Source organism: Triturus cristatus, chromosome 3_2 (assembly GCF_964204655.1).
Source record: "Triturus cristatus chromosome 3_2, aTriCri1.1, whole genome shotgun sequence".
NCBI lineage: Eukaryota > Metazoa > Chordata > Amphibia > Caudata > Salamandridae > Triturus > Triturus cristatus.
The window spans coordinates 112,521,685-112,549,170 of record NC_140584.1 but is presented as its reverse complement, the minus strand read 5'-3'; the positions used below and the strand labels follow the sequence as shown (position 1 = coordinate 112,549,170).

The 27,486-nt window shown below is 44.3% G+C and overlaps 1 protein-coding gene across 1 annotated transcript in view; it reads left to right on the top strand.

Annotated features, from left to right (window-relative positions):
* LOC146856880 (carotenoid-cleaving dioxygenase, mitochondrial-like) overlaps nt 1-27,486 on the top strand; it is a 165,022-nt gene that overhangs the window by 131,150 nt on the left and 6,386 nt on the right. Inside the window, exons 10-11 of the mRNA XM_085647337.1 lie at nt 2,962-3,144; nt 16,463-16,573. Coding sequence (XP_085503463.1) covers nt 2,962-3,144; nt 16,463-16,573 — 294 coding nt within the window. The remainder of the gene's footprint in view (nt 1-2,961; nt 3,145-16,462; nt 16,574-27,486) is intronic.

Below are 27,486 nucleotides of genomic sequence, written 5' to 3'. Positions count from 1 at the left end.
CTCTATGGGGAAGATGCACTGATCTATCTCCTTAACCAGGGAGAGGCGCTCTGAGGTCTAGTTGAACTCCTAGACACCCATGCGCAGCAGTCGGGTCTGAAAGTTAATTGGGATAAATCTGTCTTATTCCCAATGTCACCCATTCAAGTCGAGCAAAGGCAGCGGCAGCCCCATGCCCCACTTACCAGAGCATATGACTCATTTAAATGCCTTGGAGTCCAGGTATGACTCATTTAAATGCCTTGGAGTCCAGGTCTACCACTCACCGTCTGATTTGATAGACGGCAACCTGGGAAAGGCGATCGCCAGTGCCAGGGCGAGTCTCCCGTTTTGGACTACCCTCCCTTTATCCCCCATGGGCTGGATTACCATATCCAAAATGCTCCTCCTCCCTAGGCTTCTATACTATTTCGCTGTTCTCCCCTACAGACCACCTCAGAAATTGATCCATGACTTACGTTCACTCTTAGTATCTCTGATATGGGACAACTCCAGGGTGAGGGTAGCACTCTCAAAGCTGCATCTCCCTATTTCTGAGGGAGAATTGGGGGCGCCCAGTTACGAGCTATACTATGCAGCCGCCCAGCTCCACTGGCCCATGCACTGGCTTGCAAAGAAGAACCTAGCTGAACTAGATACCTGGGCAATGATGTTAACGCAACCAGACCTGCTTGAATTGCTATCAGGTACTAGAACTCCGCTTCAGAGGATGGAGGTAGCGCCTGGTCACATTACGTGATATCCAAACGCCACCCTCTGTCATATGCCCCAGACGTCCCCATCGAGATGTCACCTGGATTATACACCCGCCTAAAGCGAACGGAATTGGTCGAATGGCAAGCAGTTGGACTGACAACATGGGGAGATTTATTCGTAGACTCTGCCTTGTGTGTTTTTGAAACTCTGAGGGACGACTATGGGGTGGCACTCGAAACATTCATTTTCTATGCGACACTGACACAACAGGCAACATGTATCTGGGGGGACATAGGCACGGTACCACCAACTTCTGAAGCCTTGCAGACACTACTGATGCACGGGTCAGGGAGGAAAGCCATTACGGCCCTCTATAATTCACTTAGAACGGAAACAGCCCCCTCATTGTCCCCACTGCGCGAATACTGGACAGCAGCGCTCTCCACAGAAATCACAGATAAGCAATGGCAACCATGCGTCAGAAACCCCAAAACCATCTCAATGAATGCCCATCTGAAAGTCCCACAATTCAATTATCTGTATCACACATACTTATCCCCGCACAGGCTAGTGCGAATGTACCCGACCTCCATAGATATTTGCCCCACTTGCCATGACACGGGCGCTGATTTCTTACATTTGGTCTGAGCGTGTTCCCATATCATAACATACTGGGGTAAGGTCTCTGACATACTGTCCGTGGCAACGGGAACCATAATTCCAATTCACGGGCGCATTACCTGCTAGGCATTACCAAAAGAAACACGCGACGTAAGAACCTTAACAAATTTATCGACTTGGCACTGTCGCTGGCCAAACGCTCTCTGTCCATGGCCTGGAAGTCCCCGATGGGCCCATCCACTGGCTGCCTGCTCTCCGATGTGCTCTAGTGGCCGAACACGACATATTGACAGCTCAACCCCCACGTCCAACGGCTCGGACGCAAGCTGTGGACTGGCAACACTATGTAACTACTATAGAAACAAGACTTCGGGACACAAATGGCCATGGGTGATATGTCACTAACACTGTCGCTGCTCCTGACCAACGTAACTGGGACAACTTGAGCACCCACGCTAGGCCACGCCAGTGGTTGGAGAGCGGGGCCACACACACGCGGGTGCGACATTCAGATATAACTGTCCCACACCTCCGGCCCGGGCTGATCGCACCCACACATAACGCAACATCTGTGCTCCATAACCTTTTCCCTACTTTGCTCCCACAGTAGCACCTATTACAGCAGGATCCTGAAAGCTAGCATTCCGCATAGGCGGCACATTAAGCGGGTATATACTCATTTTATTTATAGAATAGGCACACTAGCAAGGTGGTAACAAGTTTAATAGTTTTTCTTTTTTTACATTATGTTTTGATATAGCTTGGTACAGTAACATCTGCTGTTAATCTCTGAAGTGACTTAATGTCGTCATTGTTTGATAGTAATGTTGAGCGTGGCGATGAAGTATTTTATTCAGTAAATATTATCTTGATATTCTTGATTTTTTTTTTTGTTGCACATGACATGGACACGAGTTTGTGACACTGCATCCACTGTTTCTCCCATTCTTTATACTATTTGTTTTTTTCTGTATGTACGCTTTTTACAATTTATCTTTTGTTGGATTTTGAAATCACATATTTTCCATCTATCTGACTTATAGTTTTTTAAAGCATTTCTACATGAGCTTTCCTCCATTTAATGATCACTTGCCAACCTCTGAAACGTGGCGTGAAATCATTTCAGGGGAGGAAATAGTCTGTCATTCTATTGCCAGTCTAAAGATGTAAAGGCTACATTATCAGCTCGTCCTAATGCAACATGTTATTTTTTCACCATTGTTGCAATAGCATATGTAAACGCCACTATTCTTGTCTCATGCTGATGTAATCTCCTGGTTCATAGATTGAAGACATTTCACTAAAAATATAAAAATAAGATAACTAGTGTAAGTTTTTGACCGTTAATGCTAGTAGAATTTATTTACCAATAAAGGATACCATATTGTAATTTCAAAAACTTTACTGTTTAGAGATCTTTATGTAGCCAATATTGATGTGTAGATCCTACTTACACAAAGAAGTGGAAATTATTCTGAGTTGCGACCTGAGCCAAACTTTTTGCAACAATAAGCAGTTCAATTTGGAAGGGAGCAACTTGAAATCTCAAAATTTGTAGATTCTAGCTCAGTCATGCTCCATTGAAAAGCATGTGAGACAACAAGATTTGCTGTATGCTATTATGTTTTCATACTGCTCTTGCAGGTTTGGTGCACTTATGAAAGCCTACATGATGATACAGTGGAAAAAATGGGTGGCGTGGAGTTTCCCCATATTAACTACTCCAAGTACAACGCAAAAAAGTATGACTACTTCTATGGCTGTGGCTTTGGGCATATTGTGGCAGATTCTTTAATAAAGATGGATTTGAAAACCAAAGCGATGAAGGTAAGAGCAATCATAGAATCAATAACACATAAATGAAAATGAATAACTCTAGGCACTATTTTCAGAATTCATGGTAGTACATCTTGCCTGGAGCACACCGAAAAGGTAAGGATCCAAAACAGTGGTATAGGTATGTTGACAACAGTCCACAATCAATACTATAGATCAAAATGTGTTTTTATTCTAGTCTTCAAGAGATCATGTTTCTAGTTACATAAATGTCAATAGCTGATGTAGAGGCATATACGGTAAAGTGAACATGTGGATAGACTCAGCAATAAATCATTCCAACCAAACATTGATGCAGTTGAAGACTTCTTTAGACAATACAGACATCTCTCTCTTAAAGACCAGTCTCTTGAAGACGGAGATAAAAAGGAAATTAAGCCTACGCTATTGATTGTGAATGAGTATGTCAGCGAGAAGTATGCATATTTAGATTTAGGGCTAGATGTATATTCTGACGGATTGGCCCGCGTTTCTCCGCCAGGGTGACGAAGTAAATTGCTCTTTCGCCCAGATGGAAATTCAACACATTCGATTTAGAAATGACTACCGATAACTGCTGAGGCAGTAATTTCTTAAAGCATCGCTAGGAACCTTTGTCACTGTGGTTCCTGTCAATCCTTTTTCAGGCCTCGCCTAGTGACGCAGCGCATGCGCTGCTCGTTTTGGCAAGACCATTGTTGTCGATTTTGCTTCCGAAGGGGGACAGGAGCTGTGCACGCGTCCGGACAGGCGATGTGCACGTGTACGACTCGCGGCAGCGTTTCAGCACAACGCGCGCTTTCACTTTCCTGCCGGCCAATCTGGACAGCACTACGCTTTGTTTTCTTTAATGAACGCGCTCACTCACTTCTGATAACGCAGCTTTTACATCCAAATCGCTGCATGTTACCCTTCGCCTGTGGCCGGCATGCGTGCCAATCTTCGTTTATGGGGAGTTCTGGTGATTAAAGCAGGCCTCCGCCGGACAGCTGCGGCGCTGCCACACTGCACACCGCTCTCCTGGCACATCCATCATCCTGACACGGCACACATGGCAGGCTGCATACGGTACTGGAGCGCACAGTGCTGGATCTCCGGTTGCCAATGGTTTGTGGTACCAAGTTCCTTCTCGTCGGTACGGGAGTCTGAATTACGACTGGCAGCTGCCAGTTTCAAAGGGCAGTACTGGAGCGGGATTCAAAAGTGTCAAACTGTACTGGGGCCAAATTCGCACGTGACTGAGGGAACTGAACAGTCAGATACCGCAGGTGAAAGTTGCTCCCAGAAGAGAGTCCCATCGCAGACTGCATCTTACAAGCCGTTACCTCACCCTCTCTGTTCCAAGATGTCCAGAATGACGCTGCTCCTGGTGTTCCTTCTGCAAGGGTCCCCGGTGGAGCTCAGCGCGGGCTCGGCCTCCGTGTCCAGTAAAGGTGAGAGCTCCTGCGCAGCGCTGCCAAGGCTCAGCATTTCATCCTGTCTCCTTCTCGACGGACCACATTGCTTCTTTTATTTTATTTTAGTTTGTCCGTTATTCACTTTGGTTATCACTAGCATAGTGCCAAGTGTCCTTTTAGTCTTTTCATCTCGGTATCCTGAATTTTCTTTGAGTGTTACATTTTTGGTGGTCACATACTTAAGTTTTGCTCCATTTTAGAATATACAGCTCCAGATATCTCTTAGGTTACTAGTTTTTGGTGATAACACTCGTGTTTTAGCTTTGCGATTTTCTCTCTTAGTATAACCATTTTAGGTTATAAGGTTATCATATACTGCTATCTTTCAATGATCTTAATTGGCTTTCCGGTGAACAATTACAGAATAAAACATATTGATTGCTCCCCCCCTTAGCATCTTCCTTAAGTGACCCTATGATCTCAGTAACTGAAACACGCTCCCTATAAAAATGTTGAATATTGGTACAGGACTCTACAATGTGTGCCACTGCCCCAGCTTGCCCCCCCTCCCAGCAGCTCCTCGGCCTGGTAATTTGTCTGCGTATAACCCCATGGGCCCATATACACTATGTTTAGCAGTGTCTCCATCACCCTCGGGTCGCAGACTCCTCCGCTCATCCTCTGATTGTCGCCTAGCTTCAAAAGGAATTCAATTCCAGGCAGCCCACACAGTGTTCCAGCCCCTAAGCGTCAGAGTGCATACTTAGGTCTCCCGTATGGTATATGCATTAACCAACTTATCGGTATGAGAAGGATGAAAAGCGGCAGCGGACGATCATGCAGCTCCTTGCCACTTCCTACCAGCATACACACCAGGAACACAGGCAGAGAAAACGAGAGAGAAAAAGAGAGATATCAGCAGTGAACGTTCACTCACCCAGCTATGTGAACGACCAGTGCGTCACCACACACACTTTAATAGCCTCAAAATAAACCACAGAAATCGGTTTGTTTGTCAGACTGTTTTAAGCTTTGTGACCTGTCGAGTCAAGCAAGTCAAAACCGTAGAAGTCTGACTTCAGTGCAGTGCTTACCTCGGGAGAAAGAAAAGGCAATGGCGAATTATTTACAGGCTCACTGAGTATTTAACTTCACCTGGCGCCATGACAGGCAGTCACGTAATGGTTATTTGAATACTAAAGAGATAGCAAGAAGTGGAATGGGATGGTAGGGCGCGTGATACTGATGGTAAGATGTTTATTTCCTTTTACTGAGGAGGGCTGGAGCGGCCCTATGCCTCGTTATAGGCCCTCAGTCAGCCAAGCCTGAAAACCAGGCAGGGCTCTCGTTCGTTATTGGCTGGGCACGAGCAGGCAGTATCACTGAGATCAGTGCGTTCTGTGGCATAAGAGAGAGGAGATAACTCTGGGCTTCAATCTCTTTCAAGAGAGATCTGTAAGTTGCCTAATCACAGCTTTGACTGATCCCAAAACCAAATAGAAGGCTATTGTACCTGCTGTGAAGCACAGCTTGTAACCAGGTGCTAAACAGATGTGCATTTTATGCAGGTAGCTTGGAGGGTTACAGCCTATGTTGCAGAAACACTACTGTGATACAAGTTCTGCAAGTAGTGCCTTAGCCCACTAAGCTATTAAGGGCACAGGGTTTTGACAGAAGGTGACAGTGAAGGAGAAAACGGAAGAAGCAAGCAACAGAGTAACTTGAACAAGCTGTGCCTACTGCAATCAGTGTCTAGTGTCGGAGAGACGACTTGTCTGGCACGCTGTCTCCACTTGCGCGTCGGTAACTCCTTCATTCTAAGTCCTATAGGCAGTGCTGAAGCTGTGTTTCTGTTCCCAGTGGTAATTCCCCATTCTCCGTCCCCTAGGCAGTGCTGCAGCTGCATCTCTGTCGCCACTGATAATTCTTCATTCTTAGTCCTCTGGCCAGTGCTGCTAGCTAGTTCTCTGTTCCCAGTGGTAATTCCTCGTTCTTACTCCTCTAGACAGTGCTGCAGCTGCTTCTCTGGTCCCATTGGTAGTTCCTCATTCTAAGTCCTCTAGGTAGTGCTGCAGCTGTGTATCTTTTTATACATCCACTACAGTCCAAACCAAAACACATAGATAAAAGACAGTGTCATTTACAACGCCAATAGCTCTAACTCTGACAAATGCGAGACCTCTTGCAGTGCAAATGCTTGTTGCAGTTTGGTGCAGGTCTCCGTCAACATGATGGAGCCTTGCACCAAACAGTTTTTTTTTTTTGTATTTTCAAAAAGAAAATACTGAAGCCGGATTTTCTTTTTAAAATAAAAAAGACAATGCCCCCTCACCATGGACGTCATCTCCCATGGTGAAGGGGGTATTTTGTGTTTTTTACAGTTTTATACCGTTCCTTACTGCCACGATTTGCCAGGCGGTGACGGCTAGAAAAATATGGCTATATGTCCAAATTGGACGAACTAATATGTAGCAGTCACCATCATGGCCAAACGATGCTCTGCTCGCATTTCAATTGGGTGGGCGTGTTGGCAGAAAAGGAGCACCGTCACTCCTGTGGGAGGGGGCATAGTCCTAGCCTTGATTGGAGACTGAAAGACATGCTTCACCTCGCCTCCCCCGCCTTAGGGGTGGAGTTGGCAGAGGTGGGCACACCGCCTATTCCTCTTAGGTATTCCCGCCCAAAGTGGGGGTGTAAATTGGGGGCTGCCATCTGCTACTAGCAGCAGCCAGGCAGAAACCACCACTCTAGTAAGGGCAAGGGAGTTACACGCTAAAGATAACCGCTGCTCACCCCCTTGGTAGCTTTGCACGAGGAATCAGGCTTATCCCAGAGGCAATGTGTAATGCGTTTGCGCAACACACTCACACAGAAGCAAAACAATAGGCACACTACAAAAGAAACTCCACACAAAGTTATATAAAGCATAGCCTTTGTATTATCATAAACACATTAGAAACCTAATCACACATTTACACTGTGCCAACTGGCACTAGGCAATATTCACAGTGGATTATATACACATGACAGGGCCAATTGGGCCATTGTCAGAACCATCACAAAGCACAAATAGTACATGTAGAACACAACTAGTAACTACATGCAATATACTGTAATCCGCATTATATCCTGCAACATAAATCACACTATGCAATAAGCATCATAAGCCTAAACACATTATGCAATGATCCTCACAAGCATAAACACATTCGGCGCAGATCAGGGTGCATAAATCACATTTGGCATATCATCACATAAATCACATTAGGGCCTTGCGCCCTACCAACCTACCACCGACCCCAGGCCAACTGGCCTTCTCTAGGGGCTAAAATGCCCTATGTCCAAAATGTCAGGGCTGGGCTGCCAATGCAGCAGAATCAAAGTGCGCAACTGGGACTCCCAAAAATGAACTGGCCTAATTGCGGTGCAGCTGTGAAAGTAACTGTAGGCACTGGCACTCACTGTACCCTCTTGGTCCCCACTGGGACTTGGCAAAATAAATGTGGCCAACGTTGCAACGTTGCAGCCGCCCGCGCTGGTGCGGTGCAGCTGGGGAATAAAGGTAGACACTGGCACTCACATTGCCCTCTGGGCCCCCACTGGGGCTCTACCTAAACAAATATGACAAAACGTTGCAGCTGCCCACTACGGCAGCGCAGCTGTGAGTATAACAAAGAGGCACTGGCAGCGCCTCTGGAGCCCCGTTCACCGGGCTCTTCTCTGTGCCTTTGTTTGGCACCAACACTGTGCCCACATGAGCCCCACTCACTGGGCTCTGGGCAGGACTCCTCCGGTCCCGGGCGGCAGGCACCAGAAGAGCCCCCACTCACCAGGGCTCTGCCAGGGACTGCGCTCTTCTGCCTATTGACATCCCGCGGGGCTCCCAATAGTACAAGGGGGCCCCGTTCTTCAGTAAACACGATCGGCCGAATGGCCGGGAGTCAGCTTCTGGGTTGCCTCCTCCTTCCTTCAGCTACGGGGGAGGCGGAAATGGAGCCCGCGAGGCTCCGGCACACGTCGCCGGCCCCGCCCACCGTCAGGCGGACGTACCTGGCTTCCGCTTTTTGGATCGGACGGCGGCGGTGACTTCCTCTGCAGCGCCACAATGCGGGGTGGGCACCCGCCTTAAAATAAAGCCATAAGCGGGAGGGCACCCGCCAATACAGCGGCAATGCGGGTGGGCACCCGCTATCAAAAATATGCAAAAAGTGGGGTGGGCTCCTGCTCCGCTTGGCAGGAATGCGGGGGAATCCCCACGTCGGGATTCCCTCCAAATAGGCGGCAGCTCTGCATTGCGAAGCCCACGCTCTTCTCCGCAGAAGAAAAGCAGAGCGCTCTCAAGGCACTAAAGTCCCAAAGTACTTAGAGGGGAAGGAGGCAAAGCTGGGCCCAGGCAGGCCAGCACACAGGGCCCTCCAGCAGGGAGGCAGTCCCTTGTGGCGGTTCCTCCTGAGGCCCAGCAACAGCAAGCCCCTCAAGCACAGGAACAACACCACCAAACATGGGGTCACAGCCCCAGTACTTATACACATATTCTTCTTTGTCTGCAGTACAGGGCTTTGGGGGAACCAGTCCCAACTGGTTCGGGGGGAATTGGAGCACTTTGTTTGCAAGACTCCTCTTCCCCTTTGTCAAGTGGGGGCTCGGTGATCAGACACACCACAGGGGGCGGAGATAGCATTGTACGGGTTAGGCTCAGACCTATTCAGAGACCAGGCACTTCTCCTCCCACTACTCCAAATGCAGATGCCCCATTCAGCCTAGTGCTGACCCACCCTGCCCACACTGGAGCCACACACACCTCACCAGCCCCTGTCACTCAAAGGCCAGACATGCAATTCACATCAGGCAGGCAGACACATAGCACACAGAAATGCCAACTTCTAAAAGTGGCATTTCTAAAATAGTTTTAATAAATCTGCGCACACCATTGCGTAGCATTTATTATCACTATTCCAAATATACCAAACTTGAGCAGGCTGCTCCTCTCATATCAGGAATTACCACTGAAACACCTATCAGGAGATCCCCAATGCATTCCTATGGGAAGGCAGCCTCACAGTAGTGAGAAACCAAAATGGCTGTTTGTCACTATCCGGACATGTCACACACTTAAGGTACATGTCCTACCTTTCACCTACAATGCACCTACAATGCACCCTGCCCATAGGGCTAGCTAGAGCCTCCCATAGGGGTGACTGACATGCAGTGAAAGGGGGGTCACGGACATGACACACACTTTAAGTGCCACATCACAGCAGCAGTCGCACTGCGCGCACAGGCCCTGCAATGGCAGAGGCCTGAGATAGGTTTGAGAGGCTACTTTGGTGGCTGGGGTAATCAGCGCTGCCAGCCCACCAGTAGCATTTAATTTACTGGCCCCAGGTACATTAGATATCACATTACTGGGGACTGACAGGTAAATCATGTAGGCCAAATAGTTGTAGACTAATCTTACCTTATTTAACACAGAGAGCACATGCACTTTACACTGAACAGCAGTGCTGAAGTGCCCAGAGTCCTAAAACCACCATCACCAAGTCAGAAAAAAGGCTAGGGAGAAGGCAAAAAGTTCCGGGATGAAGTCCAACACAGTCGCATTACAAAGGCAGATGGCTTTAGAAGTATTCCTCTCAAGAACTTTGTCCATCCAGGGGGAGGAAGTGTGACACCTCCTCCCAGCATGTGCATTGTTTCTGGTCCCACAGAGCAGAGGCTCTCGACCCATAGGTCCAGAAACATGTCTGGTGGTGGCAGGCTGCCTACAGCCAATCTGTGACCACACTAGGGTTGGTAGTTTTCTAGGGGCACCTCTGAGGTGCCCTCAGAGTACATGGTATAATAAATCCCACACTGGCATCAGCGTGAGTTTGAGTTTATTGAGAGGAGTAATTTGGTACCAAACACTCCTGGGTTAAAAAAAGTCATCCTGGTGCTGGAGAGCACGAGTTTCCAATCCTTGTACTCTCTATGGCTTTTCTGGCATTTACAATATCTAAGAATGGATATTGTAGGGGCACATCTGCTTGTGAAGATATGCCCACACCTGTGGTATAGTGCACCCTGATTTAGCGCTGTAAGGCCTGCTGGACGGGTTACTTACCTTACTTAGGCAGCGCAAGTTGGTATGGCACACTGGCATTTTGTCTGCACCAGGCCAAGCATGCTGCAGTGGCAGTCTACCTAGCCTAGGTGAGTATCCCTAGGGGACCCTCTTTAGTCACAATGCCCTAGGTACCCAGGTACCATTTAGTAGGGACTTACAGGGTGCCTGAAGGCCCAATTGTGGAACAGTTTTAGGTAAAGAACACTGGTACTGGGAACCTGGACAGCAGGGATCCAGTGCTCTACAGTCAAAGTTGCATCAAAAACCAGGCAAAAAGTGTAGGGGTGCTGCAACAGAATGCCTTTTTCTCACACCTCCCCCTTAAAAAAAAGTCCCTGGAGGATTGGGTCTCCAGGGCCAGGCCCTGTGACAGACCCCCGCCGTGCACGGCAGAAGGCCATGTGCAGTGTGGGGTTGACTGCCTTTGGGGGGTTGGTCACAGGGCCTGGCCAGGCCGCAGGCCATAGACCATGCGCAGGGTGGGAGTGACTGCAAGCTGAGGGGTTACCCGCAGGGCCAGACCACAGGCCAGGCCTTTTAGCCAACCCCCCTTCATGCATGACCGAAGTCCCTGCATAATGTGTGGTTATAGCTGCCTTTACAGAGGTTGGCAGCATGTGGGAATTGGCCTCAGGTCAGGCCCTGTAGCCTACCCTCCATCGTGCATGGACCAATGGCTGTGGATAGTGGGGCGTTGGATTTACCTATTGTAATTAAATATTCGTTTACATAAAAGAGACACTATAAATTCACTGGAAAAAAAAAAAGTTAAAGTATCATTATAGTTAGGTGTGATAAAAAGATCTCATTAACATTTTGTACTATAAATACACAGAAATTCGTCAGTCATAGTTGCAGAGCTAACTATAACTTGCACCACCACCGGTCACTGCTTGTAACCTCCCATATGACATTACTCATGACATGTACTATGACATCCCTGATGGCATCTCTGATTAGTTTAGTGGTCCCAGGGGATGGGGTCCCCAGGGCCTTTAGAGGCTCAGGGAAGTGTTCCATGCGGCCCTTGTCCCTTTAAAAAAATACAGTGGGTCCCATGGGATGGTGTCCCCGGGTCCAAAAACAGCCTAGGGGCTTGCATGCCCTCCTCCCCATTGAAATATTTTGGGCCATGGGGGATAGGGTCCCTGGGGCCAAAGTTGGCTTAGGGAAGGGGTCTGCGTACACCCCTCCCCATAAACATATTACTATCCCCAGGGGATGGGTTCCCCGGGGCCGAAAATGGCCGTGAGAGGGGTCCATGTGCCCCCCTAAACATTCTTAAGGCGTAAGGGGATGGGGTTATTGGGGCAGAAAACGGACTGGTGGTGGGCACATGCGAATCCCCCCCCCCCAAAAAAAATAACATGCAGCATCTACCCTAACCCTGGGGGGTTAAAAGTGAAGTGTGGTAGACCATGCTTCTTTATTTCTTTCTTTTTTTGCCATGGAGTCACATACCCTTTGCAAATCTGGGGTAAAATTTAGAAAAAATGTTTTTTGCCTACAGGCGGGGTCTTTCTGGGACCCACTATCAGGTCTACGGGGTCAGGGTATTCCTACCCTGCCCCCTTGTGTCTTCTACCTTTTTTAGGCATCGGGACTGAGTCCCAAGTCCTAAGATGCCTGCCACCACTTCCTGGTTGAGGTGGTGGCAGCCAGCCAGTCAGATCTCGCTTTGAGATCTGTTGATTCCACGGATCATCCTCAGAGTTAAATATTCACATTTTTTAGCCTTAATTTCTCCAAAACTACTGAACGGATGTACACCAAAATATAACAAGCATTTGCAATGCATTAGGTCTCGCATTTACGCGAGTTTGAGCTATTGACATTGCAAATAACAATGCCTATTGGCATTGTCATTTACAATGCCAATAGCTCAAACTCGCGTAAATGCGAGACCTAATGCATTGCAAATGCTTGTTAAGGATAGTTATGGCAAGGAACGACTGTTCCACTTTGGATAGATGTTTTGATTTAATTCAACCTTAAAAGTCAGCAGGGTGTGTTTCTTTTTAAAGTAGTTTTTTAGAACTTCACCTACATGTTTACCAAATGACATTATATGCGTGCTGTCGTGCCTTCTGTTGAAAGCCAGATACCAAATTGCAGTGCATGTTGTTTATTATGGCACCACAGATGTTTGTATAACAAGGAAAAGGAAAATTGCGACCTTCTGTAAGAAGTTACAGAACGCTGTGGTTGTTTAAGGAAGTTTCTAGATTATTACCGTGCACAAAAAGGAATCATTTCTGACGTGTATGGGGCAGTTTCTATATTACTGCTTTGTTCTTTTCTCATACACGGTACTGAAATGTCACTCATAAAAAATTAAAACCGAGCAAATTGGCACACATAAGCAAATAAAAATTAGCAGCAATACAGCTACTTACAGGGACCATCCGTGAATCAAGCCTCATGTCCGTAGCTGATCGTTAACGCATGCTATTGGTTCGTAACGTAGGTACTTCCGGTCGTTTAACAACCAATCTCACGATTTAACGGATTCTGAGGGTAATCTGGAGGGGGCGGTACTGCTAATGTGTAAAGTGGCTCGGGATTGGAGCATTGGAGACATTCAGCCACTATTAGCGCATCACAGTCCTGTAAAGCTGATAGGCTGTAGAGTCTGCATGTGCCTTTTGGTTGGACAGACCAGGGTGTACTGCTGCCGCCTGCTATTGGGGTGGAAGGAGGATTTGGCACCCAGTGATAATAGTGAGCGATAAATTTGTCTTTGAATTCTTTACGTGGGCATGTGCACCCAGCTCTCGTTTTTTGCAGTAAATTGAGAGTCTGTAAACTTTAAAACAAGCAGGAAGGGGGTGGCAAATGGTGTTCACGGGCGCTTTGATGTCCTCAGTGGCCGCGCGGCTCACTGAAAACATCAAAGCGCCCGCGAAATGTAAGTGATCGCAATCGCGATCACACTTCAAAGCACGGCTGTGTGACAGGCGAAAGTGAAAGAAAACGAGTGCTTTCAGGCCTCCAAATGGTGCGCGCGCCCGGCACACATGCACTGTATTTGGAGGCCTGAAAGCACTCGTTTGCACTTCCAAAACTCGCTTACTATAAGTCTCGCCAGAGCAGCGCTAAAGCGCTGTCTCAGGTGAGACCTAAAAAGCACTCTTTCTGGACTAAGATTTAGCTTTCTGTCAAATTTGGTGTACATCCATTCAGCGGTTTGGGCTGTAACAGTGTTTAACGTTCCCTAGGTGAAAAATAAATGAGGAAAACGTGTTTTTTGGACCCCCTTTTTCTAACCCCACACTTGAAGGATCACCCTGAAACTTCCCATGCGCAAACTAGCAAAAAAGTAGCACTTTTGTGGACGGTTTCATGGAGATTCATTGAACCGGGCCAAAGTTATTAGCAGCACATTGTTGTGCATGGAAAGTTTCAGGGTGATCTGTCAAGCGGGATTTGCAAAAAAAAAGGGTGAGGAATAAAAATAATGTTTTCCCATGCTAATTTCCTTAGAGTCTTTAGGCACTCCTGGAGCTTGAACCCCTGGACAGAATCACACCAAATTTGGCAGAAAGGTAGGTGTAATTCCGTTCAGTAGTTTTTAAGTAATTAAAGAAAAAAGAAATTTGTATATCTGGGCGGAGCCTAAGCACAGATCTCATGGTAACTGTTAGCACTTCACCCAGGACGTGCTGGCAGCCATCTTGGGGCCAATATACATGATAGCACCCCACTGAATTGCATCGTAGTGAATGACAGGTTTTGAGAATCACAAATAAGAGAAATCATTTGTTGATGGTACCATTCTAATTTTGTTAGCAGTTGTGGTGTGTTCTAAGGTTATCTTACCCTGTGAAAAAGCCTTCAGCTGGGAGTTCATAAATCATGTTTGAGAGAAAACTGTTCTCTCATGATTTTCCTATGGAGGTTATGGAAGGTGCTCCAGAAGCTAAAATGAGAGCATATTTTCTGTAAATTCACACTATTTTTGTCAGCCATATGAGAATGAAGTCTGACATTCTCAGTAAAACATGTACTTCCAACAGAAGCAGCCTGTCAGTTGATTCCCTTGTGTTCTACTGCAGCCTCCCAGAGTGTTCTAAAGAACAACTAGAGCGCTAACAGTGTTACTTATGACAAATGTATGGCACATCTGAAGCCATCTTGATTGAATCAAACTGGTAAAACTTTAAAAATAATTATTTAGAAAGGAACCAAACGAGGGGGTTCATCTTCTCATAGAATGTATGGTAAGTGCTGTAGAAAAAAAAATGACACGTTTTAAGTGAGTTCTCAAATATCTTACTCTTATATTTCATTAAAACATTGTGACATGCTGATTGAAAAATGCACTTTCAACATGTAAACATTGGTTCTTTATCTGTGGTACGATAAACCCTGTGGGTCTGAGAGGCTTATTCAGGGGGGGGTCTGTGACTGTTTTACAAAATTAAATGATATGAAAATTAATATAATACAAAAAATAAAGTATACAAATAAAAAATCTAAATTGGAAATTTGGAAACTTGTTCTATATTTGATTGTGAAATAAATATTCAGATATTAGAGCATTTGTTTAGTGCACACATATTTTTGTGTATTGTTTTGAAGTTCAAATCAGAGAAATTGCTTGGGGCGAGGGTTCCCAGACTTCCAATAATGACTCAGTTGGCCTGGAGCCCCCGATTCAAGTGAGGATTCAGTGGGGGTCCACAGAAAATTTTAAAAATTGAAATCATCCTACTATTTGACATTAGGATGCTGGATTACCCAACATGTCACAGCTGGCCCTCATTGACCATAACTTACATAAAAGGAACAATGAAAGACAAATTTTTCCAGCGCATGGAAGTATTTTCTAAGGGTGGGCGTAGTTCGCGAAGTAGCACTTCGCGAAGCTACGCAAAGTGAAGTTCGCACTACGCGAGCTACGCGTAGCACTTCGCGAACTGCGAAGTAACATGTTCGCACTGTGCAAGATGTTGTTTTCAATGATTGCACAGTGCGGACAAGCAACCGGCACTGTGCAATCATTGAAAATGGCATCTTGCACAGTGCGAGCTGTAGTTTTCTGCTGCTCGAGTAGATTTTTACTCGAGCTGCAGCTTTCTCAACGCGAACTGGTAGTTTCTCATCGCGAGCGGTCGCGAGCATACGCGACCCCTCGCAATGAGAAACCTGACCTTCTCGCGTTGGGAATCTCGCCGGGAGGTTTATTTTCCATGCTCGCGAACAAGGAAAAAGTCTCGCCAGGATGTCATTTTGCTTGCTCGCGGTCGCCAACTTGACGTTGAGGACCGCGAGCAAGCAAAAAATGACCGCAGCACTACGCAACACTACGCTACGCGTGTTCGCACTGTGCTACGTGCAGTTCGCGTAGCGCGAAGTAGCGCGAACTTCGCAAACTACGCGAGCGTAGCGTAGTGCTTCGCCCAGGCCTAGTATTTTCCATGATCTGTATGATAAGTGTAGCTACTTCATAGCTGTTAGTAGACATTCAGTGGCAAGAATTTGTTTATCTATTACATTGTAATTCGTCTCTGACAGAATAATTTAACTCTGTTTGCATGTTGTAAACATATGTTTCTACATAAGAGTATAATGTATGTGAGACATGTTTTGTAGCAAGAGTAGATTTACCATTTCTTGTAGAACTTTTATTAAGTCAAGTAAATAATTTGATAATGTAAAAAAAAAATCCTTACATAAACAAATCTAAAACTAATTATGTACTCCTGGATAAACAGCATCCAGCTGGAGTCTGGGTGGAGTCTTCTATCTAGTTTAAACGTGAATGTGGATAAGGTGTACATTTGATCATTGCTGGGCTATTAACACTGTGATGCAACGCTTATAGGTGTGGAAGGAGGAGGGGCTCTACCCTTCAGAGCCTGTTTTCGTCTCACTGCCAGAATCCAAAGTGGAGGATGAAGGAGTTATTTTATCTGTGGTTGTCTCTCCAAATAAGGTAATCATTTTAAGCTAAAACTCTTTTTGTCTTTTTCTCGCCACCGGATACTTCAGTGGAGTCTTTTGAAGGTGAAACTACAAAAGCTAGCCTTTGTTCAACTGGTCGAGTTCACCGCATTATGAACTCATGTAGATTTCAAACTGTAAATCCGTATGGCAGGCTTAAGGACATAAATATATGCACACAATAATGTGACTGAAGGTTGGTTATTTACGTGTTTTAAGTCCTTTCATGTATTATGCTTCTGTGGGTTCTCAATGATATTTGTTTCAGTCTTCCATGCGTTTAGGAGACAATAAGGCAGATAGTGACATCTAGCGGCCATTCATAATATTGTCTTGTTATGCCTGACGCTCGGAATAGATATTATAGTTAATTTTTCTAACTACATACAGTTGAAACCCCTTCTTCTACAGTGCCATTTGATGTCTGTGTTTGAGTTAGGGATTGACTAACATTGTGGAGCCCGGTTATCAAGTGGGCGGGTGACTCGCGGGAGGGGTTATGAACTCAAGAATAGCGCCCAAACCACCTGCCCAGTAAAACCAGAGCAACCCGCTTTAATTGCGTCTTCCCCTTTTACCTTCTCAAGACATCCTACTCAGAATAATGAAATCCCCTTTTATGGCCATCCCTACTGCTCGCTCAGTAGTGACTCCACAGCAAACGCCTATTTTTGACTCCCTACTTGCTGGCCTGCTCCCTCATTCTGTTGTTTAATCACAGAAGTTGTATTCCCGGCTTTATTTCCCAGAATTATTGCTTTGATTGACCCAGTTGGCACGGTTTTCCACCATAACCTATTAGCCCTACATCTTAACATATTAACATCCAAACGCAGCTTCAAGGCGCAACAAATAAAACTAACAATAATTACTATAACACTGTAAGATGCAGTAAGAAAAATAAAGACATTTAACAAGTCTACAAGATGTATTTAGAGCAAGTACTGGTGCGACCAGCACAGCAAACGCCAAGTGAGCAACTGTCAGCTTACCAACACTCTACATTCCACCATGACAGGTTATCAAAGTGGTTCATGCCCCTGGTTCTGAACCCAGAACCTAACACACCTTACCCTTATAATCAAACGACTAACACTTATTAAACACTATATTGCATATACATTGTCAAACTAAGAATGTCACATGCCCAATGTTTACATACATATATAGGCACACTGGTGTACAAAAAACTAATATTGGATATAAATAAGTCATACCCTTTTAAGACTAAACTTGTACAAAAGCATTTTTTAAGAACACAACACCGCACCTGTAAGAACACTCAAGAAAAACAGTGAAGAAAACCCCCGCAGTTAAAAATGAAGACCCAAATAATTGTTGAATCGTGCAAGCACTCTCTTCGATCTTACAGATCTTACTGTACCTCAACCTTCCTGGTCCAAGAAATCTCCCAGGCCATCTGCGTTTTATTCACTCGCAGCATTCCCTTCCCCTCTCGGTTTGGACGTTTTCTCTTTGTTCCACCATTTCCCGTCACTTAGTTTCATCACTCTGCCCTTAACCATCACAATTTCCATTGGCTGAGACAATTTCGAGTGACCCTAAGCCACAATCCCTGGTAACCTGACTTTTACCCAACCTCCTTTATTAAAATAGTTTGACGTCCCTCCTTCTTAGCTTCCTTACTTATATATTTTCCTTCAGCCTTCCCACAACTGTCCTTCACCTGCTAAAGTTTGACACCTGACACTTTCAAATCATTCACCCAGGGTCTAACTAGTTTTGTGGTTGCCATCCTACCTTTCAATAGGGCATTAGGTGAAACATTGGTAGTGGCTCTCAGAGTAAGTTCTTTCTCCTAATTCAAACCATTAGCCACAGATAACTAAATGCTATCCTTGATGACCCCGTTGCAGTGCTCCACAAAGCCATTACTGCAGGGATGATCAAGAGAAGCTGTTATGTGCTTTATCCCCCAAATGACACATGACCTCTGAAACTCCTTGGACGTAAATTTTACCCCATTGTCCATAACAAACTCAACCAGGGCCTCTTCTCTGCTGAACAAAGACTGCAAAAACGTCAACACCTCTTCCATGTTGGCTGACTTCACAAACGGCACCTCCGGCCAATGTGTGCCATAATCCAGAAGAAAACGGCAGAGATTTATAGAGATTGGCTTATCATCTTTAATAAGATAAAAGGAACAAAGATCCCAGCCTGCCACAGCAACCTTCAACAGTCAACTGAGATGCAATCTCAAACAAATACAGCTTAGAAACCAGGTGGACATTCCAACATAAGAGATCATAAAAAGTATACAGAATACCACACATCTCCCTTCCCAATATTGTCAAATATAAGGAAGGGAGTTTCCTAATACTATAAATACAAACGCAATAAAATATATGTACACCAAATGGAACATATATCGTATAATAGCATAACATACCCAAACCTTGAGTTTTAAACCTAGTCTTTCAGATGCAGAGAAGCCCTCTTGGTCCATTGTGATCTCAACCCAGAATGCTCCTTTAATTGAGCATTACCCAACACAGCACCATTTGCACCTGGAGACCCAGACACTAAAGCCGGAGACTCAGACTCACCCTTCGCTGATTGAAATTTAGCCACCCTCTTCAGATTCCATATTTTAAGATCACTTGCTTTCACTGCATTTTTAAACACCTTGATAACTTTCACAGGATGACTGAACTTAGACACTTTTTCCCCTTCCAAGGAGATTTTATTTTAATCCGTTTGCCAACCAGCACTATTGTTCTCTTTACTTCTTTCCGCACATCATACAAACCATTCCTCCTCATCATCTTCACCTTCTCTCTCTCTCTCCACCCTTCCACATTGCCTAATTGATCATCTACCATCATTCTTTCATCATTCACTCAAGCTGGGATCACCTCACTATTAGGAAGCCTGCCCTTAGACAGTTGAAACAGTGTGACTCCCGTTGATGAGTGTTGAGCTAAACAATATTCATGCACCTTCTTCCTGAGCTCACACTCCCAGTTCATTCCACTCACAACTGCTTGTTGCAAACTCTCCTTTAGCACTTTTATAAACCATTCCACCACACCGTTACTTTCAGGATAATAACGTTCGGCTTCTTTATGCTTTATGCCACTTGCATTTAGAAACTCCTCCACCACGCCAGATGTGAATTGCACCCCATTGTCTGTCAGAAGGGTTGAAGGAGAATATTCCCCCCAAAATAATTCCTCCAAAAATGGTAATATTACGCCAGACTCTGCTTAGTTCACTACTTTTATATCCTGCCAACGAGAATACATATCAATACATGCAATGACATATCTGTCACATCTTCATTACAGGACCCAAAATGTCCACCGCTATGTCTGCCCAAGGACTCAAAGCCAATTGTCTCACGACCATGGGTTGTGTCCTTCACTTCAACAACTTATCACTGCATACAAATTCTACACAGATCCTCACCTGCCTTTCAATTATTACGTCCATTGCTGGTCACCAGAATCATTGGATTTGGCTATCTCCATATGACTGGCATGGGCATTTTCCACCAACCTCTTTCTCAACTTGTGAGGAGGTATGAGTTTGCTTCTCAACAAAAAAACTATTTACAATATTTAATTCATCCTACACCTGCCAAAACCCTCTAATACTTTCCTCACAGTTGTTCTTGTCTCCCCAACCATCAGAAGTAATCTTGATGACTTTCTGAAGAACTGGATCATCCACTAACTCCTTTCTCCACCCTTCTTCCTGTGTAATAGTATCAGTGATATGATAAACTTTCACCTCTTCTTCAAATCCCTCCCCTCCAAAGAAATCATTTTTTTCTTGATTTCCTTCAGTGTCACCAACCTTGAGAAGCAATCCGCTAGTAAATTACTGGTACCCAGCACATAGACATGTCAAATTCAAACTCCTGGAGGGCAATCACCCATTTGCGAATTCTGTGAGATACAAATCCACAAGTTTCTTGGAAAATACCACCATAAGGGGTTTGTGATCTGCTTTTATCACAAACATGTGCCCCCCCAAAGACATTTTTTAAACTTTCTTACAGGTCAAAAAACTGCTAAAGCTTCTTTCTCGATTTCAGAGTATTAAGTTCTGCTCCTCTCAATCCCCTTGATATAAATCTCCTTTGAATTTCTGCATCAAAACAGCTCCAAGACCTTTTGAACTTGCATCAGTCATCAAACAAGTCTCACCACATTGTCTCAACACTTCCCAACCTCTGCCTTTTCAAGATTAGCCTTAACATTTTCAAACTCTTCCTCACACAATTTGCACCCTATGAACTCGTTCCCTTTTCTTAGCAAACTTCTCATACATGCAGTCTTCTCAGCAAATTGGGGCACAAATTTATTATATAATTCAGCCATCCCCAGAATCTTTACCAGTTCTTTCTTATTCTTATATGAATGCAGGTTCTTGACTGCCTTTACCAATCCTCTTTTGGTGTAATGCCAGATGTTGTTACCATGTGACCCAGATATTCAATTTCAGTGACATTGAATTTGCATTTTTCTACCTTTAAACTGAGTCCACTATTTTGCAACCTTAACAACACCTCACGTAACCTGCTATTTTGTTCATCCAGATTAGACCCATATACCAACACGTCATCCTGGTATAATTTGACACCATCCATGCCCTCCAGGATCCTCTCCATTGCCCATTGCCCAAATGCCCAAATGGAGGTAGCAGAGATTAACCAAAAGGGCATCCTCACAAACTTGAAAGTGCCAAAGGGAGTAATGAAAGTCGTCAGCTCTTAGGATGAGGGGTTTTACCTGATGGTAATCTGATGTCAGGTCAAGAGGGGAGAAGTGTTTGGCCCTATTGAGCGAACACAGCATTTCACTAATGTTTGGTAGGGGATAGTGATCAACCACCACAACTTTGTTGAGTTCTCCTAAATCAACAAAAAGTCTAATTTCACCGTTGGCTTTCCTGGCCACAAGTACCGGAGCAAGCCACTCCGTAGCCTCCACTTCCTCTATTATGCCACACTAGATCAGTTTATCTAGTTAGATTTTCATATTATTCTTTACCAGTAAAGGAACATTCCATACCCAAGCTACATTTGGTTGCGCATCTGACTTTAGTCTTATTAAATGTAGATAATCCTTAAGACACCCAAATTTGTTTACCAAACCCTGGGGAATTCCTTCATCCACTCACAACCACCTCCTGAGACAGTCCTAACTGAGGACATTTCTTTAACTGATACAGAGGGATTCTCATTAGGGTCCAAGTAGACATATGTCTCATTGGTGGAACTAACTGACGAGAGAATTACCTTTTATGGAGACATATAAAACATATAAGTCCAAGTAGACATCTAAATCGCAATGGTGGAACTAACTGATGAGAGAATCACCTTTTATGGAGACATACATTTTCCCTGGTATGATCCTATCAGTGAACTCAATGATGCCCCCAAAATAACCAAGTAACTTTATAGGTTCTCCTCCATAACCCTTAGGTTTTATGTCAAATCACCACAATTTCACCCTCCCTTTCAAATATTGATAATAAATATATTTTGTTATTAGTGTTACCTTGGCACCAGAGTAAAACAAAATGTTTACAGGTTCATCATTGGCCCGAACTACCTCCAAAGGACCTTCTGAGGTACGTTCTTTCACCTGGAGACTATTAACCTCTTCAACATCATCATCCTCATCATCACAGTCTACCTAGCTTTTCTTCTTCAAATATTTGGTTGATTTACAACACTTGGCAAAGTGACACCTTGTGACCACATTTCTTGCATTTAATATTCTGGCCAGGACAGTCTTTGCTATTTGCCATGTGCCACAAATTACCACAATGAAAATATTTGTCCAGAAAAGTTTTTGTGTTGCTAAAATGTTTTGAATTCAGGGAAGACTTCTCATGGACTGAATTCTCTTGAACCACCTTAACTATTGTAGTTTCACCTTTATCAGATAGAGAAGCGAATAACATTTATACAAGCCTTAGAATGCTCATGAGTCTTGACTATTGTTAGTACCTCCTGTAAGGATGGATTGTCCTTTTGCCACATGCTTTCTCTGACCTTATTCAACGCACACCCCAACATGAACTGATCCCTCAAACATTCCTCATTAGAGGCGCTAAAACCACAGGTAGCAGTGTAATATCCTGGCTTTGTTGTTATGCATTGCATCTCTTGCTTTGCCAGTGGAATGTTCATCCTATGATGTAGTACAGAATGTTGGGAGCCAGAGATGTCAGTTGAAAAGGGCTGAGCACCACACTGGCTGCTCCTGGTGGGGTCTATGATTGGTCTTGTACTGGATTGAACTGGATTACCTGTAACTTACTACTAATAAACATCTAAAGATCCTCTACACGTCTGGACTAAGTCACTACAATTTTTGGCGACGATTTTTTAAAGAACCTGCTACTTCCACCTCTTCAAACTTCAATCAACTTCTACCACAGACTTATCAGTAACTCAAGCTGGCACCTATCTCAACTCGCATCCTTGACCCCACCAGTGACCTCCCATTGGTCGCCCTCAACACAGAGTGCCAGTTCCAGTCTACGCAGCAGTCTGTTCAACTTAAAGGGCTGATCATCTTCTAAAGGCTGTCTACTTTCCTGACTGCTTCTCTAAGTTTCAGACAAAGCTTTCTTCTAGTGGTGCTGAGCCTTCTGTCAGGGTAAGCCTACGTCTACACGCTGTCTGGTGAAGAAGGTGTTTTCTCATGCGTGTGCCAGTATGAACTGTTCTTCAATCCTGTCTACCAGTTACTGCATCCACTGATTACAGTCTTTTCAGCTACAATTCTCACAGAGATGCAGCTGGCTTGATCACCCTGCTGTGTTTCTTTGTGTTATTTGTGCCTTCGTGTCATAATTTTTCTACCGACGTATGTGGACAGGACTATTATTTCTGCACCTTCTTAGTGTCGTGTGGTACTCAATTACCAGCTTTTACACTGTCTTCAAATATACAAAGGAAATAGAGCGCTCACTCTAGGATTTTGACGGTCACCCCTTTGTTTGCGCTTCGTTTACCGGGTGAACATATGCCTGCGATCGGAAGACTGTTGCCAGCGTTTTGGGCATTCGTGTGAGAACTTTCCATTTTTTTTTTACTTTTGCCCATTGCCCCTTTGTGTGTCTTCCCTGTGGCAGTTAAACCGCTTTCTCTCTTTTTAAACCTGGCTCGAGCTGGCATACAGAGGGCGCGCAGCCTTACCTTCATCGTAGTCTTCTCCGATGTCACCATTGTTTCCTGCATGTTCTTTTCTCTCCGATGCCTATGGCTGCTCCTGCACCGCTACATGCCAAGACGTGCTGGGAGCCACCCAGCACAACATCACCGTGCGTGCCGCCATCTTGCGGTTGCACTGCCGATGTAATATGCCTTGATCTTCTCTGCGCTTCCATTTGTCAACCACGTTTCTGTTTGTGATTCAAGACTTTCTTAACGAACTTGCCTGTAATTTGAAGCATTACTGGAACGTTTTGCTAAGAGGAGCAGCAACAAGGAATTAATGGTACTTTCTCCATTTTCTGTCTTCAAACTCAATATTCATTTCATTTTTTTTCCCCTACATTTCGCATCCTGGCTTTGAACACTGCTCTGCAGTCACCATGACTTTCTTAGTTTCTTCGGATCTACTATCCGGGTGAGTCATTGCTCACAAGTGATAAGAGATGATGATGAGAACGGAAGAATTTCATGTTTGTCCACATTGTCTACCCAAAATTTCTATTACTACAAGCTACTATTATGCATCATGTGGAACTATTTCTGCGTTTTCCTCCACATCCTCGTCAACTAAGCATTACAGGTACTGTTTGTGTGGTTTCATGCATCTTTTGGACGTAGAACTACACGCACGCAGACTCCATGTGTCTCCCTTCATTCAAAAGACTACGGTGACTACTTTATTTATTTTAATTTATTGCTTTTATTCTTTGCAGCGTGTAGCCTATAGTACATTATCTTGTGCTTGCGATGTTTTTGATGGTTGTTAGCTTTTTCGCGCACTGTACATTACTTGACCTTAGGGGTGTCTGTCCAAAGGGTATGTTTTTACCTTACATAGGGTGTCTTTGGGGTTTTCTCCCATTTTGTGCACAACTCCAGTCTCCAGGTTTTTGGGTTTCGGTTCCACCTTTATGATGCACTACATTTTTTGCTTATACTCAAGGTGTGTCATGGGTCACAGTCCCATCTTCTACGTTGCACAACACATTTGCCTCTACTTGAGGTGTCTCATATGGGTTACATTCCCATCTCTACAGTGCACAAAGTGTTTACCTCTACATGAGGTGTCTCACATGGGTTATATTCCCATCTCTACGGTGCACAACATGTTTGCCTCTACATGGGGTGTCTCACATGGGTTACATTCCCATCTCTACGGTGCACAACTTATTTGCCTCTATATGTGGTGTCTCACATGGGTTTCATTCCCATTTCTACGGTGCACAACATTTCTGCCTCCACATGGGTGTCACATTGGTGACAGTCCCATCTGTTTAGTGCACAGGAAATGACCTCCAGGGTATTTCCTTCTCTATGGTTCACAACAATTTTATATTTTTACCCTACTTAGGGTGTGTTGTTAGGGTGTAGACCTTTCACAGCAGTGCACAATATTATAATGTGGTGTGTTTATTGAGTTTTATCTCATCAGTTCAATGCACAGTGTGCACTTGTTCACAACCTGTTTATTTCTATATTACCTTTACATGGTACTTAGTCTGAATACCAATTGGTGATTTCCTCAAATTTAATGTGTTTCGTTTACAGCTTTCAATTGGTATTTAACGTCATCATCTTTATATTGAAATTTTAATCTAATGGGAAGTGTGAGTGATTTATTTCTATTTTCTCACTATTTCCTGTTACTGCCCAGTGTTCCTTTTGGTATCTCTTATTGATTTCATCTGTGAATTCTGGATTCTATTTTCCTTTGTTCTTCTCTGTTTTTTTTCTCACTGTGGTGTTCTTTTGTTCTTTGGAGGTTCTCTTCTCCGTTTCTTTTTACTGTCTGCTTTTGTTTGTTGGTCATTGTGTTGTGCTTTGACTTGTCTCTTATTATGCATGCCTGGCCAGTAGGTATATCTTGAGGTAGTCGCTTTGTAATTTCTCTTTTTGTTATTGTTGTTGTGAGGAAAAGGGGATGGTATTGTCACCTTTTGTCATTCTTCTCTGTTTTCTTCACTTACGTTTTCGTTTCTCCTTTTGGGTGTTCTGTTTTCTCAATGGTTTGCGATGTTTCCGATTTACTCTTTGTGTTTCTTCTATCTTTTTGTTCTCTTTTCTTTCTTCATTGTTTTATATGGAAGAAAAGGGGATATGTAATATCCTGGCTTTGTTGTTATGCATTGCATCTCTTGTTTTGCCAGTGGAATGTTCATCCTATGATGTAGTACAGAATGTTGGGAGTCAGAGATGTCAGTTAAAAAGGGCTGAGCACCACACTGGCTGCTCCTGGTGGGGTCTATGGTTGGTCTTGTACTGTCTTGTACTGTCTTGTACTGTCTTGTACTGGATTGAACTGGATTACCTGTAACTTACTACTAATAAACATCTAAAGATCCTCTACACGTCTGGACTAAGTCACTACAAGCAGCTAATCTACGTAATTCCGTGATGTATTGTTCCACAGATTCGCCTTGGCATTGTATTTTCCTCCCAAAGTGGTAACGTTCCAACACCGTGCTCACCTGAGGAAGATAATGCAGTTCAAGTTTCTTTAAACACATTTAGATTGACTGCATCATTGTCAGATATGTCAGGTAGATGTTCAAATACCTTCAGGCCCAAGACAGTGCATCAATAAAGACATTTTGTGTTCCACACTAAGAAAAGTATCACATACTGTAGCATAATGGTTTAAAACTTTGCACCATTTTTGCCATTGCATGGGAAGATCACCAGGTGACCTGAAAAGAAATGACAATGCCATAACATTTTGCATGTTGACCTTACTTATTTAAATACAAAGTCTATGAACGTCTAGGACTATGAGCACTTCATCTCAGAGACTATAGATATTAAATACTGGCATTCGACCCCAATACCCGAGATGTTGATACCTGCAAAAATCATAAAGAAGCACATACTACCATATTTTAAACAGAAAAACAGTTTCCCATGCTCTTTGTAGTAAAGCAAAAAGATGAAAACAGTAAATGAAAATCGATCTGCTGCTGAGTAAGTGCACTCCAAAGTCTGTAAGTCTTACAGCACTCACCTTCCTTTGAGCACCAGGTCTGATAAATGCAGTTAGAGTTATCCAAAATTCAAAACTCTCGGAAAAAAAAGAAAGAAAAAACCTTAGATGAAAAGATTCCCAAGAGATCAAGCATTAACTGAGAAACGCTTCCATGCCATTTTTTTATTGCACTCTGTGAACACCGCACTCTCTTCACTCCGTGACTCCGACGCTCCACCACAAGGCTCCAAGCTTCTTGAAGACATGCTGGTGTTTCCTAGTAACAACATATGAAAGCTTATCCTTACGTTGGATAAATCTGGAATTGTTTGCCAGACAGCACAGACAGTCACGTTACGCGGCGGGCCTTTGTTTAGTCTAGCGCATTGTTGCCTGGTAACTACATAGGAATGCAACCACATGTCGCTTGATGCGCTTTATTGTTGCAAGGTGACCACGTAGGAGCACACACCACATGTGCTGAGGAGCATCTTCAATACACACTTTTAATTACAGTGGTTGGCAAGTAACGTGATCACGTGAAGCATCATCTACAAATAGACGTTCATTAGAAGTTTATTCGCGTGCAGTCTTCAAGCACAAATAAAGTCAAAATTACCTCCAGCCCAGTAGGTGAACTTCTAAAACATGAGCTTTCAATGCCTTCTTGCTGGCTTGAATCTGCTTGCAAAAATGTTTAACTGTATTAACTGTAGTGGTGAGTGTGAGAAGTTGGCCTGGTATA